Here is a 22,553-nt window from a genome sequence, read left to right as displayed (position 1 = left end):
AATGTCTGATCTCATTTCAAACCAAGGCTATTAATTTCAAATCCTGATTCAAAACACGCTGTTTCAATAGACTGGTCACCGATTTAATTCGACGTTACATCATGTGATTCCTTTGTGGGTGAAAGAAATATCAAATTGTGCAGGATAAGCGTAGAATGACAAACGGCTTATATTTGAATTATCTCTTACTCGAAAAACTACTGCACTATAAATCTAAGTTATACTCATTCTGTGTCAGACGTAGTCCCAAGTCAGCAAAACTGGTTTAAAAATTACATGAAAATAACCCAAAAGTGTTGAAATTGAGAGCTGATACGATAATTTCATATACAGTACAAGAAATCAAGCAACAAACAGAACAGACTTCGCAAAAAGTATATTTTATGCAGTTGATAATGGAGAACAGATACACAAATACTGCAACCACCTAGTTTGCTTGACGATGACGTCATACTCGTCCTGGATAACAAACGCCTCTGAAATTTAATCCTGGCAGTATCGCATACATGTATCTTGCCGCTGATGCAAACCGGCCATCAAGAAGCTCACTTGTACATAAAGCGTTAGTACCAAAATCTGCACAAAACTCTTCCACAAAATATCGTTAAATAGATAGTCGTCATTTAAGTGCATTGCTCAACTACAAGCATCGAAAGCAGCAACTGATTCAACACTTGTCGACCAAATAAACGACGCAGTATTGGAAGATCAAACGACTGCAGGCCAGCGACAGCAATGAATCACACCATTACGTAAACAAACATTACTATTACAACCCAAGTGAGTACAAGTTCAAAGTAAAACTATTGTTAAGACAAAATAGAACAAAAAATATCTCATCTCTCGTGGAGTAGTATTACCATGAGCAACCTTAGAAAATCTATATGAATCTGCAAACATTCAAGATCCAATCCCAGACAGCAAATGAATTGTTTTGTTTTATATTGATTCAACGCCAACGTCTGCAGTCGTTGAATCAATGAAAAAAAAAAACATTAATCTACTGTCTGGGATGTATGCAAACTGTCGTTGAATAAAAATACATTGAAAAGGTACGAAAGAAATGGTATGTTAATCAATGGTACAAATACTAAATAGCAATTCTACGTTTTGTTCTAAAAGACACATAAGCTAAAGTTTTGAAACTCAAAAGTTAACGTACAAAGTAGGTAGGCCTATGGATATCAAAATCAAATATATTTTATATGAATGCGTTCATGGTATACTACGTATTAAAAATGCAACACCATTGCAGAGAAAGTGTACCGTTTTACGCCATCATAGGCAATTGCACAAAACTAAAAAACTGGATTATTCTTGTAACCGTGTAAATCCCAGTTAGCCAGATTGGTCTTTTCACATCGAAAAAAGGAACCGACACAGACAGTAAAATCTGTCATTTTGCATCATGAGCAACATCAGTGCAGTTCAAATGTTCTTGAAACAAAAGTTATAACGGAGCCGGAGATTGTATTATAGTCTATAACATTAAAAACATAATACAAACCGAAACATGCATAATTTTATATATAACTATACGACACGGGAATAAGAAGCACGACAAGTATATTAATTCAACACAAAAATTACCACTGTAAGCATCTTTAATGTTGTTGTAAATATGAGTCTAACAAATGTGCACAACTCAGTTATTTCAAGGCTATGTTGCAGAGGCAGAGTTGAAATGCATTTGCAGTTTTGCATCTAGTAATGTGCACTTGCAATTGATGTGGCAGTAAATATACTTCTATTTCCAATCAGATTAAGAAAAAGACCTATTACAGAAAATTGAGGTAAGTAAAAAGATTTGGATGCTGCGGTAAAAAGTTAAATTCTTCAATCAATGTCTGAACAAAAGATGAGAAAGTAGCGTTTGCACAAGTTTTGAAAAAAGCAACGGCAGCCAAGACTTCCAAAAGTCAAAATAATTCATTGCAAAACTACATCTCCTAGCAAGCAAAGTACTGTAAAGAATATTTAAGACAATAGTAAAAGGTGAATCACATCATACTCGTTAGAATAGAACAAGGCTGTCTGGTTTATTGTTTTTCTATGGCCCTTTCGCTATCTACCTACACTACAGCATAACTTTATTTGATTCAAAGTTTTTACAATGCGATGGAAAGCATATTTTTAAGTATCGCTTAAGAAAAATACGTGTACACAAGCAGCTGGAAGCTCTGAAACGTTGGCAAATGCAAAATGTATTTATTTGCATTTTAAATCAAATAATAGCGTTAGTAGTATCGGATTTGTAGAAGGAAAGCCTTCAAAAATTGTTTTTGCAGCTTGGAGTGCTGGCTAGCGAGGACACTGGAAGAAAGTCAAAACTCGATTGTATAAAAGTATAAGTCAAGTATTAGATGAAAGCAATCAGGAAATACTTTATGGATTTGAAAGCAAATCTTTGTGAAAGCAATCAGAAAATGTTTATAAATTTTTTCCAGCACAAATACGCATTAAGACCGCTATAAAGTGCAAGAAAGATCTCTTTATTTTACCACCAGCAGTTAATGAGGAGTAAGCACATATTTCTTGCAATTCATAATAGTAATAAAAAAAAAAAACTTCTTTACCCAAAATGGAGTGAGCAATACGCCACGTATTCTTTCTCAAAAAGTATATCCTTACCAGCTGTGTTTCATTCAAAGCAATAAAGTCGTTCAAGGGTCAATACCAACTTCGTCAAAGTAGCCAAGAGTTGCTCGTAGTTCAGAAGCGATCTTTTCAAAAAACTCAGCCTGCTTACGAATCATGTCGCGTTGAGCGATCGCAAAATCGCGAATGCGTTCGTTGTGAAAGTGCGATATCTCCGCGCGCATACAACACACTACGCGGTCCGCTCGTTCCGCAACCGCTCCGCATTCCGTATCCGTCATTTTTCCTTCCTCTTTTAATTTCCGGCATTCCTTAACCTTACGCATAGCGCCGGTTTGCATCTGAAAAGAGTGAACTCGCACGCGTGAACATATATAGCTACAACGCGCTGGAAACCATATTTCTGTCAGTTATTACAATCCCAAATATACATCCAAAAACCGAAATAAATTGACAACAAAACATAAAGATTTATAGTTTATAAAAAAGCAGTGGAAGTGAGTGACTTTGCAACGAAAGCTTCCTAATTTCAATAAGTGTGAATTGGCTTGCATTTTAACATTGTCGCATAGTAATAAAATACACATTGATCAGCTGATAAGTTGTCAGGTCAAAAACACATGTCAGTGGCTTTGCTTACCTACCAAAGTTTATTTCCAGTAAACAACTATTATTATTTAGCCTGGAAGTTTACCGTTAGTTATAATAATTTGTTGTTAATCAGCCTTAGGTTTACGGATAAACAATGCTTGAGACGATGAAAGATTTGAGGAAAACGAAATACGTTGGTGATATCCGACGTAAGGCTAACATGACTATTGACTAGTCACAGTTCATTTGTTGTAGTGGAAAAGCAAACACACACGGAGTCAAACAAGAAATTAAATCGCATCTTCGCGTTGTTAAAGTTCAACTGCACTTTCTTCTGTGGTTAAAATTTAACTAAGATGCTCAATGTTTAAAAGGACGAGTTAAGGCAACTGCTAAAGCTATTACAATGTTGAAATAGTCTAATACCAATTGCGTATATAAGTGTCAATTTCGTTATTTAATTTTAACATTGCAGTTGATAAAACCGTTAAAACGTGACGATGTTTTAACACGCAAAATAAAACTCTGCCATCAACAATCAAGTATAGACAATGGCGTTTTGTCCTTTGATGACGAGAAATATCACATTTATATAGCAAAAACTGCATAGCTAATGGCGTTGCTCTGTAACTTAATGGTGGCAAATTCAACCAAAAAATCGCAGAAATTCCAAATGAGCTTAAAAAGGAATTTCAAAACAATTTGGAAAATTAATTGATTTTAGTTTAAATGTTTTAAAGAAAAAAACGACTGTATGTACTCACGTGCCACACGTCAGGCATCGTATCAAGCAAACCTTTGTAGAGCCACAAATGGTCCGTCATCACAATAAGGTCGTTCTTTGGCTGTTGGGCAAACATGTCGCCAATTCGATGGTATGATTGGCCTGCAATTCGACGTTGGGTATTAATTCTAAACTCCTTTTCAGATTTAGATGTTAATTTAAAAGTTTTAAGGTCAATTGATGTGTGTGAAGATTCGCATTAACTCTTAAGTTAATGAAGCGACAAAAGTCATCCAACTTAACAACCACAAGGTTTTGTGATTTGAAAAACGAAGCTGGGTTAAATGGCAAAAAGCGAACTTGATCCACCGCTGTGGCTAAAGACTAAAGCTTATAACATAAAACAACATATCTTATAATAGATCGCATAGCGACGTGACGCCACATACCGCCAAGATATGATCTCATGACCGCAAAGCTGAAAACAACCTCATAGCCCGAAAACACGTCACATTTTTGCGTTTACAATACTTAGAAATAAAAAGCTCGAAAGCCATAATTCTTTTACACGAACGTTTTACGCTACCGAACACAAACATCTCCGAAACAGACGGTAGCCTATCTTTCAGCAAAGCAAGGAACATAAAGTTGGTGTTTTGTTCAACAAGTCAACACAAACGTATCACATTTTACTTCATAATTTCTATATCAACGTTGGAAACAAAAATACATCTACTGTACATTGCAGGTTGCGTACAATATGCATGACTGTGTGGGGTATTGTTCTTTATTTATAATGTATTGATTGGTAGAAAACTAGAAATGTACAACTACATGCGGGTTAATCACAAAAACTACATCATTTCTCAATAACAAACTCTTCAGTCGTCATGGAACGACTAATCAAGTGTTCAACTTTTATTCGCTGTGTTTACTTCATTCACTGCGTTTCACTTTCCATTCTTCAATGTGTCAGTAAAACCCGGTCATTTTTGCATTGATTGAACGTTTGCAGACGTTGAATCAATGTAAAATTAAGTCAAATACGTTATTTTTCATGTATTTACCTGCTTGCTTTATGGCGTTGGTCAAACTTTTGTTTTTTTCTGTTTGGTGCATATTGAACGACAATGCAAGGTTATTGATCGATTTGGCAAATGACTGATATTCTCGTTTGAATAATCCATTTTGCTTGTGTGCTAAATTCTGCGTAGCCGATGAATAATGAGATACGGTCTCGTCCATGGCTATCAAAATATGAACATATTTTTATTTTTTATCTTACAAATCACGACTTATCATACTTAAAATAAAATCAAGAAAACCTATAGGGGTTGAAATCATTGCTAATCGATGATATCGCATCAAATCCAATCAAATCGCTTAAAATTTTATAAGCAAATAAAATGTACTAGCTGGCCATTTTGATTGCAAAAACAAATATTCTTGACCAATGATGCTATGGAAAATATCGAATAGAAATAGCAGCACATACGGGAAGTTCGGAAAGTTTTATCTTTCTTCAGCTAAATTTACTTCATGAAAGTATGAGGTGAATTGCTTTGATAATAATAATAAAATGCTAGATTGAAAAACTTAAGTTAAGTCTCAGGAATGAATTTGTGGTAATAACCATTCAGTAAATAAAAACAACCAGGTTTGCTGACCCATCAAATTTATTTTAAATTATTTAGACCTTGCGTAGCCGTAAAAACGGCTTCGTCAGTATTTTCATTCAAACAGAAAATATTAGAATAAGATCACTAAGCAAGCCGCAGCCTTGACGGCGGCAAAAGCTCTACATGACTTTAAATAAATTTTACCGGTTGTCAAACCGGATTGTTTTTATTTACTGAATCTATTCGTTTGGTTGCATCCTACAATACACGAATCCTGGTAAAATTTATGATCTGCGATTCTCCTAAGATTCAGAACGGAGGTTTAGAGATGTCAGAATTAATTTCTTACCCAATGATCCTTCAAGCGAAAATACCCTAAAGGCTTCACAAGCCAGGCACATTACCGGTGAATATTCTTCATTAACAGAAAACTTTACCGGTAGATAGTGTGCTATTATAAAATTAAACAAACGTCTTTGTGTCGTATCCAGCCCGACTACCGGTACGTGAAGATTTATATTTAACAGAAAACGGAACTCATGTTGTGAACCTCCTCGTGGTGAGGCCTGGTAATTTACGTTTGTGGAGTGAGTGGCAACAACCAGACACCGCAACTCACAGGGCAAAAGGATAAGCCTTCGGCCTTGGTGTCCAACAGGAGAAAAGCATCCTCCTGGGCAAGTGCACTTTTAAGTGGAGGCAGTTTAGCCTGTCAAAAGGGTCGGAAAATTGCATTGTTTTGTTGTTGCAGTTGAACGTTGGAGAATAAGAGAGCAAGTCAAACTTCGTGTCCATACAAACTAGAAAAACCTCAATAAAGCACCGCTGTGTGCTCTGGGTGGGTTTCGAACCAGTGATCTCACCATCGCAACAAATCTGACTAGCGTTAATCCCTAGAAAATAAGGTCGTGTGGTTCACTCATACCTCTGGTCATTTTTTTAAAGTGGTCGAGTGGCCCCTCAGCGTCAGACACTGTCGTCACAGTAGTGGGAAGAGAAACAGTGAGGAAAAAGTTGCCGGCTGAAAGTTGATCTTTTTCCGCTTGCCTCTTGCTCATCTTCCAAGCTTTTTGCTCAGTCAAAGTCAAGAAGTTTCGAAACAACTGCGATCTCGATAGTATGGGATGTCGGCATATGTATAATACCTGGTCCGTAAGAGAATAAATTATTGATTTTGGTGATGAAACTAGTCAGCTTGAAAAGTCAAATATCTACAGTGAGTTAAAAATATACAGAACGATGCTGTGTAAAACCTGCAAAAACTTTAGTATGAAGAATGAGATCTTCCAAATCAACAAAACAATTAAAAATCACACAGTCTATAGTAAAACGCACAATCATTGCAAACACTTGTGTAACTAATAATGACAAAAACTTACCCATAGTTTTAACCTGGCCATTCTTGCTTCTATAAAATCTTCTTCAAATCTTCCAGAGGCTTGTTTGTCCGGTAACTTTGGAACAGCAACCATTGGGTAACGCTCTACCAGTCGAGCATACAGCCAATCAAAATGCTTGTATCGTCTCTGCACTGTCACAACAGTGTCGCTGGGCGTCAAGTTGTAACAAACAAATTTCTTTAAACCTGTTCCATAACAATAATGATAAAAGCAAGCAACAATGGATATTGCTCTAAGATTGCCAACAAAAACCTTGCAGATAGGCCTACTGTGCGTTGCTGTAAATGTAAACTAAAAGCATATATATATATAAAATCAACAAATCTAAAATAAAGTCTGAATAACTCTCAGAATTATCAATGGTCAACCTAGTTTCTTAAAACAATAGCAAAACGCAATACAAGAAATTTCAAGAGAATAAAATTCACTTGAAATATATTTATGGTACAACAAAGTAAATCATCGAAAAACGCTCTATCAAGCAATAACATTGTCCGAATAGCACTGCTAAAAAATGCATCATGATTCTTACCTTTCATTTTGCTTTGCTGTTTTGGATTCTCGATAGAGCAAGTAAATTGATGCTCATTTTGTTTCCAGCACGGGCCTTCAGGTCCAGTTACTATTTGTACCTAAGGGACAAGACAATGCTTATAAGAAATGCTAAACGAAAAAAAATCAGTCTTTTCATTCAAGCAGATACAGCAGGCTATAGGATAGTCCATTGGGCCTATTGATTGTTTATTACTGAAGAAAATGAGCCTCAGTGGGTGCTGTTAAAACTTGATTGTATGTGGATTGATTGCTCTCTTACGGAGAAACTTTGAATGAATTTTCAATGACAGAACATTACAAATCTTGTGTGCAATATTTTTGTTGAAAGTGAGAGATTTTGAATGATAAAAAAATCATACCGGTATATGCTCAGCAGACTTTCAATTTACATAAAAAATGTTACAGTATTTCTTTTCTCAGTTATTATACCTGTCCTGTCCAATAGCCTACACATTATGATGCAGTGATATGATATTATTAGGTAACCACTAATAGTATAAACTATGCTTTTATTATGTACATACCGGTACACACATGCATTTTTACAAGGACAAGACTTTGTGAAAATTAACACTTGGGATGCATAATCTCATACGACAATATTTGTGACACTAAACTTAAAATTCGAAAAAAAGTGAGATGAGTGTGAGTTCTTTAATTTCAAAAAGAAATCATACTAACCTGGTCAACTTGTCTTACTCTGGCATCAGCTTTTCCAAGCATGTAGTCTTCTCCTCCATGCTTTACGAATGATGAAAACCGGTTGAAATTTTTACTAACAGTACCGGTGACTCGAGAAGATCTACTTTCCACAGAAGTGATAGAATGCACATCGTGAGCCAAATTTCCATATTGAGTAGCAGACCCAGGCATTTTCTGATAAAACACACACCCACTTAAAAATTAAACATGATTCTTATTCTATATGAATAAGAACCTTCTGATGACCTACTTGAACTGTTGCTGCAGTAGTAGTTGATGTGGTGTCGTCCCATTCTTCTGACCAAGCATCATCATCTTCATCGGGGGTAGACTCATAATTGCTTTGCAATGCTCCACTTGAGGGGCTATTATTTGATGGATACGGATGGACAGGAGATGGCAATACAAAGTTACCAGTGTTTTCAGGAGCATCTTTATAGCTTGGTGTTGCATTCTATATACAAAAAGTAAATGGCGTGATTAAAATATTCTGTAAAAAAAAATTTCCACATTTTTGTAGTTATTGCAGGAAGTGTAGTTATGTCAGGAACTCGTATTACTACTGCATTAACAGTACGGTACCTACACTCTTACTGCAAAACTAGCAAAATATTGACAATGACATGAAGAAATGAGAAATAAAGAAAATTTCACAATATATGATACTTTACACAAAAAGTCAAGTTGACTCATTTTTAAAACAAGCCTATTATGATTCATTGAAAGGATATATATATATAATATATATGCAGTACACGTGCGGTCAAAGGCTCAGTGCACTCAGAATGCAAGAAAAAGCAGCAAAAACAAAATTTTAAAAAAGTATATTATATATATGTATACATATTGTATATGGTATTACAAGTTCTATTAACAACTTAGGCTATAATCTCAATATACACTGTACAAGCCCCAAGTCAGGTTCCAACACATTAAAAGAAGGGTTACAACATTAAGTCACAGACACATAAGAGGTGGGCACTGGGCACATGCCATGTAGCTGTCGACACTGTGGTGTCGAGTTATTTAAATGTTAATCCGAGTAAAGTGAATTTTACTGGGTGTTTGCAACAGTACATACAATTTATTAATATTAATGCAATTGCATATGCTACTGAATCTAATATACCATTAGCTTGTTATTTGGTTATATTGTTTAATACAACATTTTGTATGAAAAGCATTGACTTAACGAGCTGAAAAACAGAAATCCATGACAATAGTTTTGCTTGGGTAGGTCCAAAGTATTTAACATTGAAGCATTATAGCCTAATCATATATGATACGGTACTAGATATTATACAGACAGTCTATTACAGTGGTTCTCAACAAGGGCGGTACCGCCCCCTGGGGGGCGTTTTGGTTTTTCAGGGGGGCAGTATGATTACTTCGGATTAAGAGGGGCGTTTTGATTATTAGGGTGCATTCTGGTTTAACCTATCTATAACCCAGCGCCACAATTTCGTCAAAGAGCTCGTATCGTCGTGGTAGCATTTCCCGAAATGGCCCATTTCGGCGAGTCCAATTCGGCTAATCCGATTCGGCTAGTCCGATTCGGCGAGTTCCCTATTCGGCGAGAGCCTTTTTCGGCGAGTTTTAGAAATTTTATTTTGGAAAGGAATTTATCGGGTACCGTAGCCTAACTGTTTTCACATCGTTTTAACGTCGCTGAACGTGCAGAAAGGAATAAAAATAAAATGTTTGAACTATTAAATTAAAATTTGTCATGTCAGTTCAGTTCAGTTGTTTTTATTTCTGACCATCATATCAAAAACAATACACGTCAACATAGCAAAGGTAGAAGCGACAAAACGCGAACGCTAAAACGTGCTTATGACCGAAGTAAGTCATTGAGTTAAAAGAAATTTGGCACGGTTGCAACACCTTCAGAAAAATTTAAGATGTGAAGGGAAAATAAAAAAAAGAAAATGTTACAAAAAAAAATCATGTTTATAAAATCATTAGTTTGGATCAACAAATGTGTGGCCTACAGCTTAAATTGAAAGGAAATTATCGGGTACCGTAGCCTAGTTATCCATACCAGCAAAAATTTGTTCCAAGAACCCAGTTAGCCTAACAGTTCATTTTTACATTGTAGTAACAGAATGAAAAGGCTAACCAAATGTGTGGCCTGTCGTTTTAACGTCGCTAAACGTTGAAATCGTGTAGAAAAGAGAACTTTGATGACTAGGATACGTTGCAAGCCTTAAAGCAGCCGGCGGCCAACCGGCCATGGCCGCTAAGTAGTGCTTGAATGACCGTCTGTGATACCTCCTCCGTCGGCCAAGTTTGGCCGCCGGTTTCTTCTAGCCAATTATTTAATTTCGCAATAGAATGATCGTGGATTAAATGTCGAAAATATGTAGTATCAATGGGTGACGCAGAATTAGGTCAGCGCATCATAGTTACTACTGTTGTAGTGAATATATCCAGCTGCGATCACTAGCGCTGTAAGTCTTGTTCGCAATTTCCGATGTTTATTTTAACGAAGTGTTAATCCGAAGTGCTAATTTACCTCGGCTGGCAATATTGTCGTTTTTATATCGATTCAATGTTGTCGGACATTGAATCGTTGTTAAAAAGGAGAACTAGGTTAGTTGATATCCGTGGGTAAAACACGTGTCTTCATAGTTGAGAACGCTGTGGGTTAGTGACTTCACACCCTCAATGGTTACATCATATCTGAAGAAATGGTCAAGTTTTATGAAAGGCGGTATGCAGTTGAAACAATTTACTGAGCTGCGAGCAGTTAAAACAATTTAGGGTCGTTAGATGGTCCCGCAATACCGGATTACAATCCCGATAAAGCATTTAATGCGTGATACAAAGATTCTATTGCAGGACGTCGCCCAGACTTCAACAACGCTAAGTGATCATTTTAACATTGTTGCAAGTTTAATGCTATTTACTTGTGCTATCGTTATTGTATTTTGGCATCCAAGCACGCAGATTTGGCCGCCGAGAAGGAGCTCTCGGTAGGCCACGATGGCTGCCGAAAAAAAACACGAGTTTTAAGGCCTGCGTTGAAACTGAGAAACATTCACAGAAGCCCTTCGATACGTTGCATTTTTAAGATTATGCATTTTTAAGATAATGTATTCAGACGTTGAATCAATGTACAAATGAACTGTTAGTCTAAATGGGTTCTTGGAACAAATCGAAGGGCTTCTGTGAATGTTTCCCAGTTTCAACGTATCCTAGTCAGCAAAGTTCTCTTTTCTACACGATTTCAACGTTTAGCGACGTTAAAACGTAAAAACGGCAATTTCTGCTGGTCGGGATAACTAGGCTACGGTACCCGATAATTTCCTTTCAATCCAAGCTGTAGGCCACACATTTGTTGGTCTAAACTAATCATTTTAACTATTCAAAAGTACTAACTTATAGACATTAAACATGATTTTTTTTGTAACATTTTCTTTTTTATATTTTCCCTTCATTTCTTAAATTTTTCTGAAGGTGTTGCGACCATGCCAAATTTCTTTCAACTCAATAACTTACTTTGGTCACAAGCACGTTTTAACGTTCGCGTTTTGTCGCTTCTACCTTTTTCTACACCTTTGCTATGTTGACGTGAATTGTTTTTAATATCATGATCAAAAATAAAAACAACTGAACTGACATGACGAATTCAAGCACGTTACGTTCGCGTTTTGTCGCTTCTACCTTTGCTATGTTGACGTGTATTGTTTTTCATATGATAGTCAGAAATAAAAACAACTGAACTGAAATAACGAATTTTAATTTAATAGTTCAAACATTTTATTTTTTTCCTTTCTGCATGATTTCAACGTTTAACGATGTAAAAACGGCAATAATAATTAGGCTACGGTACCCGATAATTCCCTTTCAAAAATAAAATTTCAAAAACTCGCCGAATAGGGCACTCGCCGAAAAAGGCTCTCGCCGAATAGGGAACTCGCCGAATCGGACTAGCCGAATCGGACTAGCCGAATCGGACTAGCCAAATCGGACTAGCCGAATCGGACTCGCCGAATCGGACTCGCCGAATAGTAGCAGACCCAGCATTTCCTACCTCATACCTGGTGGAAAAGGGATTCAGCTGTGTTGTTCTGCTACATACTAACCCACTTGACATATCCATAAGAGGTGATCTTCGAATGTTTCTAACTGGCTTTACACCGGATGTGGAGAAACTGGCACTTTCTCACCAAACCCAAGGTTCACACTGACTACCAGTAGGCCTATAGGCCTACTGTTTTCATGCTTGCAAATATATATTTGCTTTTCATCAAAAACCCTTACAGCCTGTTTTACCCTAAAAAGGGGACCATCAGAAGGTCCTTATTCAGATAGAATTCTATTTCTATTAGAATAAGGGCCTTTTGATGATTCCCTTTTAGGGTGAAACAGGCTGTAAGGATTTTAGAGACCGGTAACTAGCCTATATTTGATGTAATTTGCTCTGCTTGGCTTTTTGCTTGGCATAGAGCACTTTTTGTAGTATTAATAGCACTTTTTGTTTTATTTTTGCTTTTTATAATTAATCGTTTTTGTAGGGGGGCGGTAAAATTTTGCCAGTTCATGAAGGGGGCGTTGGGCCAAAAAAGGTTGAGAAACACTGGTCTATTACAGGCAAAACTCGAATTTTTCTCCTGCAGCCATCGTGGCCTAGCAAGAGCTTCTTCTCGGCGGCCAAATCTGTGTGCTTGGAGGCCAAAATACAAATAACGATAACACAAGTAACTAGAATTAAACTTACAACAATGCTAAAATGATCACTTAGCGTTGTTGAAGTCTGGGCGACGTCCTGCAATAGAATCGGTGTACCACGCAATAACTGCTTTATCGGGATTGTTATCCAGTATTGCGGGACCATCTAACGACACTAAATTGTTTCAACTATTTGCTGCTCAGTAAATTGTTTCAACTGCATACCGCCTTTCATAAAACCTGACCATTTATACCATTATGATGTCACCATTGAGAGTGTGAAGTCACTAGCCCATAGCGGAAACATTTCTCAACTATGAAGACACGTGTTTTCCGTGTTTTCCCCTTGGATTTCAACTAACCTAGTTCTCTTTTTTCAACTAGTTCTTAACAATTCAATGTTCGACAACATTGACTCGATGGAGAAATGACAATATTGCCACCGATATAAATTAGCACTATGGATTAACACTTTTTTAAATAAAGGTCGGGAATTACAAACAAGACTTACAGCGCTGGTGATCGCAGCTGGATATATTCCATATATCAGGGATGGCGAACCTTTTTTAGTGCATGGGTCACAAAAGAGACCTTAATTCTTGAAAAAGCAAAAGTGGGTCATACATTTAATTACATGTTAATGCGAAACTTGCTGCTGCATCTTCTCGGCAAGTCTTATTATCCTTGGTTGGTAATCCGTAGTTTAACTTCACACATGCAGCACTCATATCTGAGCTGAGACGATTCCGTGTGCTTGATTGTATAAAAATTCATGTGAGAAAATAAAGATTCGCACGAATATGAAGAACCAAACAACGTTAACAGAGCTACCGCAAATCTTTTCATAGTTTCAAACGAATTTTGCAAGGAGTTCCACTCTGTAAGAATTATATTTTCAGCATGGTTTTCAACAGCAGGAAAGTCACAACCATCCATATCCGTTTTCATTTCAATTTTTTGTAAGAGATGATTTAAGTCTACAAATTTTGTTTTCCAAACTGCACTTTCTTGAAAGTCCATCATTTCCATTTTGAAATTGTAAAGACGAAGCCATTCAAAGTTTGATAATAATTCAAGATTTTCAAATTGAAGTGCATGCGGGAAAAGAATGAACTGCAATGTAGTATCTAGCTTTCAGAACTGGGTAAATCTTTCTGACATTACATTTTTGGCCTCTTTCGTCAGTAAAACATACTTGTTGAGTGCAGTTTGCTTTTGTTCATAAGTTAAATTGGTGCTGGTAAAGTGGTTTAACAACTGAGGAAAATATTTCAGTTGACCTTGTTCAAGGTCTACAGAAAAAATAACGAGTTTCTTCTCAAATGCTTTAATGTGCCCAAACATGGATAATACAATATTTCCACAGCCTTGCAATTCAGTATTTAACTTATTGTAATGCATTGTGAAATCAGCGAAAAAATGTAAATCATTCATGCACGTACTTTCGCTTAACTCTGGATATTTTTGATTTTTTTCAGCTAAAAAAAGTTGTACTTCTTCCAACAATTCAACAAATCGCTGTAAAACATTACCACAACTTAAGTTGTGTCAGACTGCTATATGGCAATTCGGTACGGTACTAGATTAAAATAGGGTGGGGCCTTATTACAAATATTTAGTGAAACATTTATTCTTTGCTGAAATATTTGTTTAAATTTCGTTATTTAAAAAAGACAAGTGGGTCACTTAAAATCTGTGATGGGTCACTTCGTGACCCACGGGTCAGTGGTTCGCCATCCCTGCCATATATAGTATATATACAATAGCAAATGTTTCAGCACAACAGTGGTGATTATGACGCGCTGACCTAATTTTGTGTCACTCTTTGATACTACGTATTTTCAACAGTTAATCCACAATCATTCTATTGCAAAATTAAATAATTGGCTAAAAGAAACCGGCGGCCAAACTTGGCCGACTGAGGAGGTAGCACCGGCGGTCATTCAAGCACTACTTAGCGGCCATGGCCGCCGGCTGCTTTAAGGCTTGCTATTATAATATATATATAACCACCAATTATCTAGCAAAATAACCTCTACTCAAAATAGTGAGGACCACAAAGTGGGAGCTTACAAGGCATGCACCAAATGTGTATATGCCTACAAGTCAAGCTCTGATGAATAATTTTGATAAATATACCTGAAGCTGCACACATTTAAGAGAAATAAGTAAATTCATGAAGTTCATTCAAGATTACTATCACTGAATTCTTATCATGCTGAAACCAAACTTGCAAAATGATAACAGATTGGCATAAACACAATTAACCTATAAACAAGTTGTGGTCAGTATATTGATGAAACACTATGGTTTTAATAAAGTGAAGAAAAAAACTTTATTTTCTGGTCACTGAACATCAAATGTAATAGTAGCCTATGCACTCAGTCATTATTGAAACTGCATAAAAAATATATATCGATATATCAAGGCGAAACAGGCTGATAGGTTAGTGATTTCTTTTAATTGAACTTTATTTCCGTACCATTGACTGTTCGGATCCATTTGTTAACAGTTGCACATAGGTCTCAGGAAAGAGGCCGGAACGTCCATCATCAGTATGCCCATCCCACCATCCATCACCAATGTTTTTGTTTCGAACTGTCACTGTTTCACCTTCATACAGAATTATTTCACCATTTTCTGCTAATCCATTAAAATCATATAAAACAGTGGCCTGTTCACTCATGACAAAAAGTAGTTTGCAATGTCTGAAAAGGAAGTTTATATAAACAACTAATTTTAATGTCTACTGTGTTGATCATCTACAGTTCTACACCCAACAATGTGTCTCTTAAACTGTTGTTCTCTGCCAACCCAACCGATCGCAAGGTGTGGAGAGGAAGACTTCGCTCTTGACAAACAAGCCACCCTCAACATGAGAATTAATTCATGGACTGAATAATCAAAATTACTTGATGATGACGACGAACCACTGGGACAATGTGGTTGGACATCGCATTGGAATAACTTTAAGCAGCTCCCAGTCCCACCTAAAACTACATGATCTTTAACTGTATCTGATTATCTTTAACTATATCTGATTGGTCGGTCGGTGGAATCATATGCAAAGCGAAAATATGCTTCCCAGAAAAGATTTTGCCTTCATGATCTTTAACTGTTTAAGAACAGTAACTTTGATTATACTTGTACGCTGATACCTTACGCGGGCCGCGGATAACAGCGTGTCGGCCGCCAGTTGTTGACTCCTGCTCTAGTACTGTATGTAGGGCGTAGACAGATGTCATCCCATCATCAAACACACAAGTAATTATTGTGTAGCCTACTGATCATCGTAGGCTACACAATAACACTAACACTAATATGTTCAATTACAGTGTTAGCATTGCCGGTACCAGCAGTCACTGCCTAATTGATGCATAGGCCTACCAATATTGCTTTTAATATTTTTACCTACCCTCACTGATGTTACATAGCTGTTTACTTTTGCGTGTGTATCACTATTGATACCAACTGCTAACTTTAATAATAATAAGTTAATAACATATGAGATGTTGCAAGGCAGAATGCTTATTCACCTTTCAATTATATATTACCGTATACAGTAAACAAACTAATACAGACGAAAGATTATATAGTTTGACAATAACTAATGATAGACAATAACTATGAGTGTGTTTGCAGCATATAATTCAAAGATGAATAAGCAATCTGCTTTGCAACATCTTATATGTTATTATTATTAAACCATGAAGCATTGGACGGCACATATTTTAAAAGTGGAACAAACTTACCGGTATCACAAATATAGGTGCTCTTCCACAAGACGCCCTGTTGGTCAACCAGACAAAATGATGACGTCACACATTGGAATGGACTATTATGAAGGAGGAAGTGCGGGGTGGAAATGGAACGAAATACACCAGAAGGAAATTGTCTCCCATTCATTCATTTCTTGTTCAATTTCAACAAATTTGCTATTGTTGGAAAGCACAAGCATAGATCTAACCAACTAAATTAGTACCAAGTCCCAAAATACTACTAGCTCCATCTGGTGGCCACCTAAACTTGACCAAATTCAAACCATCACCAAAACTTCATTTTAAATGATAAACAATCTAAATCAAATCTAATTAAAAGAACATGTTACTGTTTGTTGAAGTGCTAACTTTCATTGTTATATCTTATTCAATATGCGCGCAATCGTGGCCACCTAAACTTGACCAAATTCAAACCATTATCAAAAGTTTATTTGGAATGATCAGAACATTAAACGACAGCCAATTAAAAGAACATGTTACTGTTTATTGAAGTGCTAACTTTCATTGTTATATCTTATTCAATATGCGCGCAATCGTTGTTCGAAGACAGCCCCCCAACGAAGCTTTTGCCCAATGCATTTCAATGGCGAATCGATCGTCTTCCAGTTCACGCCCTGCATGTTCACGATAATTAATTGTCTCCCATTTATTCATTTCTTGCTCAATTTAAACAGATTTGCTATCGTTGAAAAGCACAAGCATAGATCTAACCAACTAAATTAATACCAAGTCCCAAAATACTACTAGCTCCATCTGGTGGCCACCTAAACTTGACCAAATTCAAACCATCACCAAAACTTCATTTTAAATGATAAACAATCTAAATCAAATCCAATTAAAAGAACATGTTACTGTTTATTGAAGTGCTAACTTTCATTGTTATATCTTATTCAATATGCGCGCAATCGTTGTTCGAAGACAGCCCCCTAACGAAGCTTTTGCCCAATGCATTTCAATGGCGAATCGATCGTCTTCCAGTTCACGCCCTGCGTGATCACGATAATTAATTGTCTCCCATTTATTCATTTCTAGCTCAATTTTAACAGATTTGCTATCGTTAAAAAGCACAAGCATAGATTTAACCAACTAAATTAATACCAAGTCCCAAAATACTACTAGCTCCATCTGGTGGCCACCTAAACTTGACCAAATTCAAACCATTATCAAAAGTTTATTTGGAACGATAAGAACATTAAACGACAGCCAATTAAAAGAACATGTTACTGTTTATTGAAGTGCTAACTTTCATTGTTATATCTTATTCAATATGCGCGCAATCGTTGTTCGAAGACAGCCCCCCAACGAAGCTTTTGCCCAATGCATTTCAATGGCGAATCGATCGTCTTCCAGTTCACGCCCTGCGTGATCACGATAATTAATTGTCTCCCATTTATTCATTTCTAGCTCAATTTTAACAGATTTGCTATCGTTAAAAAGCACAAGCATAGATTTAACCAACTAAATTAATACCAAGTCCCAAAATACTACTAGCTCCATCTGGTGGCCACCTAAACTTGACCAAATTCAAACCATTATCAAAAGTTTATTTGGAACGATAAGAACATTAAACGACAGCCAATTAAAAGAACATGTTACTGTTTATTGAAGTGATAACTTTCATTGTTATATCTTATTCAATATGCGCGCAATCGTTGTTCGAAGACAGCCCCCCAACGAAGCTTTTGCCCAATGCATTTCAATGGCGAATCGATCGTCTTCCAGTTCACGCCCTGCGTGTTCACGATAATTAATTGTCTCCCATTTATTCATTTTTTGCTCAATTTCAACAGATTTGCTATCGTTAAAAAGCACAAGCATAGATCTAACCAACTAAATTAATACCAAGTCCCAAAATACTACTAGCTCTATCTGGTGGCCACCTAAACTTGACCAAATTCAAACCATCACCAAAACTTCATTTTAAATGATAAACAATCTAAATCAAATCCAATTAAAAGAACATGTTACTGTTTATTAAAGTGGTAACTTTCATTGTTATATCTTATTTAATATGCGCGCAATCGTTGTTCGAAGACAGCCCCCCAACGAAGCTTTTGCCCAATGCATTTCAATGGCGAATCGATCGTCTTCCAGTTCACGCCCTGCATGTTCACGATAATTAATTGTCTCCCATTTATTCATTTCTAGCTCAATTTCAACAGATTTGCTATCGTTGAAAAGCACAAGCAGGGATCTAACCAACTAAGTTATAACCAAGTCCCAAAATACTACTAGCTCCATCTGGTGGCCACCTAAACTTGACCAAATTCAAACCATTATCAAAAGTTTATTTGGAATGATAAGAACATTAAACGACAGCCAATTAAAAGAACATGTTACTGTTTATTGAAGTGCTAACTTTCATTGTTATATCTTATTCAATATGCGCGCAATCGTTGTTCGAAGACAGCCCCCCAACGAAGCTTTTGCCCAATGCATTTCAATGGCGAATCGATCCTCTTCCAGTTCAAGCCCTGCATGTTCACGATAATTAATTGTCTCCCATTCATTCATTTCTTGCTCAATTTCAACAGATTTGCTATCGTTGAAAAGCACAAGCATAGATCTAACCAACTAAGTTAATACCAAGTCCCAAAATGCTAATAGCTCCATCTAGTGGCCACCTAAACTTGACCACATGCAAACCATCACCAAAACTTCATTTTAAATGATAAACAATTTAAATTAAATCCAATTAAAAGAACATGTTACTGTTTATTGAAGTGCTAACTTTCATTTTTGTATCTTATTCAATATGCGCGCAATCGTTGTTCGAAGACAGCCCCCCAACGAAGCTTTTGCCCAATGCATTTCAATGGCGAATCGATCGTCTTCCAGTTCACGCCCTGCATGTTCACGATAATTAATTGCCTCCCATTTATTCATTTTTTGCTCAATTTCAACAGATTTGCTATCGTTAAAAAGCACAAGCATAGATCTAACCAACTAAATTAATACCAAGTCCCAAAATACTACTAGCTCCATCTGGTGGCCACCTAAACTTGACCAAATTCAAACCATTATCAAAAGTTTATTTGGAAGGATAGGAACATTAAACGACAGCCATTTAAAAGAACATGTTACTGTTTATTGAAGTGCTAACTTTCATTTTTGTATCTTATTCAATATGCGCGCAATCGTTGTTCGAAGACAGCCCCCCAACGAAGCTTTTGCCCAATGCATTTCAATCGCGAATCGATCCTCTTCCAGTTCACGCCCTGCATGTTCACGATAATTAATTGTCTCCCATTTATTCATTTTTTGCTCAATTTCAACAGATTTGCTATCGTTAAAAAGCACAAGCATAGATCTAACCAACTAAATTAATACCAAGTCCCAAAATACTACTAGCTCCATCTGGTGGCCACCTAAACTTGACCAAATTCAAACCATTATCAAAAGTTTATTTGGAAGGATAGGAACATTAAACGACAGCCATTTAAAAGAACATGTTACTGTTTATTGAAGTGATAACTTTCATTTTTGTATCTTATTCAATATGCGCGCAATCGTTGTTCGAAGACAGCCCCCCAACGAAGCTTTTGCCCAATGCATTTCAATAGCGAATCGATCCTCTTCCAGTTCACGCCCTGCATGTTCACGATAATTAATTGTCTCCCATTTATTCATTTTTTGCTCAATTTCAACAGATTTGCTATCGTTAAAAAGCACAAGCATAGATCTAACCAACTAAATTAATACCAAGTCCCAAAATACTACTAGCTCTATCTGGTGGCCACCTAAACTTGACCACATGCAAACCATCACCAAAACTTCATTTTAAATGATAAACAATCTAAATTAAATCCAATTAAAAGAACATGTTACTGTTGATTGAAGTGCTAACTTTCATTGTTATATCTTATTTAATATGCGCGCAATCGTTGTTCGAAGACAGCCCCCCAACGAAGATTTTGCCCAATGCATTTCAATCGCGAATCGATCCTCTTCCAGTTCACGCCCTGCGTGTTCACGATAATTAATTGTCTCCCACTTATTCATTTCTTGCTCAATTTCAACAGATTTGCTATCGTTGAAAAGCACAAGCATAGATCTAACCAACTAAATTAATACTAAGTCTCAAAATACTACTAGCTCCATCTGGTGGCCACCTAAACTTGACCAAATTCAAACCATTATCAAAAGTTTATTTGCAATGATAAAAACATTAAACGACAACCAATTAAAAGAACTTGTTACTGTTTATTGAAGGGCTAACTTTCATTTTGACACCTTATTTAATATATGAGCAATCGTTGTTCGAAGACAGCCCCCCAACGAAGCTTTTGGCCAATGCATTTCAATGGCGAATCGATCCTCTTCCAGTTCACGCCCTGCATGTTCACGATAATTAATTGTCTCCCATTTATTCATTTCTTGCTCAATTTCAACAGATTTGCTATCGTTGAAAAGCACAAGCATAGATCTAACCAACTAAACAAATACTAAGTCCCAAAATACTACTAACTCCATCTGGTGGCCACCCAAACTTGACCAAATTCAAACCATTATCAAAAGTTTATTTGCAATGATAAAAACATTAAACGACAACCAATTAAAAGAACTTGTTACTGTTTATTGAAGGGCTAACTTTCATTTTGACACCTTATTTAATATATGAGCAATCGTTGTTCGAAGACAGCCCCCCAACGAAGCTTTTGCCCAATGCATTTCAATCGCGAATCGATCCTCTTCCAGTTCACGCCCTGCGTAATCACGATGATTAATTGTCTCCCATTTATTCATTTCTTGCTCAATTTCAACAGATTTGCTATCATTGAAAAGCACAAGCATAGATCTAACCAACTAAATTAATACCAAGTTCCAAAATTTTACTAGCTCCATCTGGTGGCCACCTAAACTTGACCACATGCAAACCCTCCCTAAAACTTCATTTTAAATGATAAACAATCTAAATCAAATCCAATTAAAAGAACATGTTACTGTTTATTGAAGTGCTAACTTTCATTTTTGTATCTTATTCAATATGCGCGCAATCGTTGTTCGAAGACAGCCCCCCAACGAAGCTTTTGCACAATGCATTTCAATTACGAATCGATCGTCTTTCTGGATTCACATTGCGTGATCGCGATAATTAATTGTGTCCCATTTATATTGAAAAAATGCTAAAGTCATAGAAAGTATTAGGATCAGGCACACAAATAGCCTAGTTGGTGGTGTGATGGCTTGTCCGAATCAAGTAATGTAACAAACACTGATCAATAGGAAAGCGATGTGTGCTCTAGAGCGGTGTAGAACTTTGATCCTTTGGGAGGTCGTGGAAGAATTCTTGTCACTCGGCCCTCAGTCGACATCTATTGGAAAAGCTCGGTTGAGGAAGCAAGTGATGTCAGCTCCAAGTGCAGGAGCCAGAAAATTCTTCCTATTTGGATGGAGAAACCTCTGCAAATAATAAAAAGCAACAACAACCAGCGAGACAGTGGGTGCGGATACTTATGTTTTGTTCAATGCTTAGCCAAGAAATTTTTTCGCAACACATAGGCTAAGCCTAATAAACCTAGGCTTAAATATGGATCAAAGGTAAGTAACGAAACCGTAATGAAATGACTTGGGCTTGCATTCTCGTGTTCTTTCATTACCACACGAAGTCTTTTTCCCAAAGGCATCCGTGTGTGTAAACAAAATGATTCATAGGTCCAAACCTTAAACGTTAACACACAAAAATCATGTTACAAACGTAAGTTAAAAAAATTATTTTGTTTCATGTGACATTGCACTTTTTTTAGCCTAGTTTGTTTGTTATAGAATAAATATCACAAAGTAGGCTATGTGGGCAGCAACTCTTTTTTATCATTAGGTAGCCCTGAAAAGGGCTTTTTTTTTTTTTTTTGGCAAATGGACGATGTGGCGGCTACAGTAAGGGGTAGGACTCCCTTATGGCGCATAGAAC

At 36.6% G+C, this 22,553-nt stretch overlaps 1 protein-coding gene across 1 annotated transcript; it reads right to left on the bottom strand.

Moving 5' to 3' along the window:
* Positions 1-80: 80 nt before the first annotated feature.
* On the bottom strand, positions 81-15,549 carry LOC145785552 (sorting nexin-33-like). The gene is made up of 10 exons (XM_082597212.1): positions 15,346-15,549; positions 8,440-8,643; positions 8,169-8,363; positions 7,465-7,564; positions 6,912-7,117; positions 6,458-6,677; positions 4,981-5,160; positions 3,954-4,075; positions 2,632-2,939; positions 81-1,775 (listed from the first exon to the last, which is right to left on the bottom strand). Exons 1-9 carry the CDS (start codon positions 15,547-15,549, stop codon positions 2,664-2,666), a joined length of 1,707 nt encoding a protein of 568 aa, XP_082453338.1. The 3' UTR covers positions 81-1,775; positions 2,632-2,663.
* Positions 15,550-22,553: the final 7,004 nt, after the last annotated feature.

The sequence above is a fragment of the Aplidium turbinatum genome, chromosome 16, assembly GCF_918807975.1.
Source record: "Aplidium turbinatum chromosome 16, kaAplTurb1.1, whole genome shotgun sequence".
Taxonomy (NCBI): Eukaryota; Metazoa; Chordata; class Ascidiacea; order Aplousobranchia; family Polyclinidae; genus Aplidium; species Aplidium turbinatum.
The sequence above is the reverse complement of the archived record's forward strand: the minus strand, read 5'-3'. Positions and strand labels throughout refer to the sequence as shown.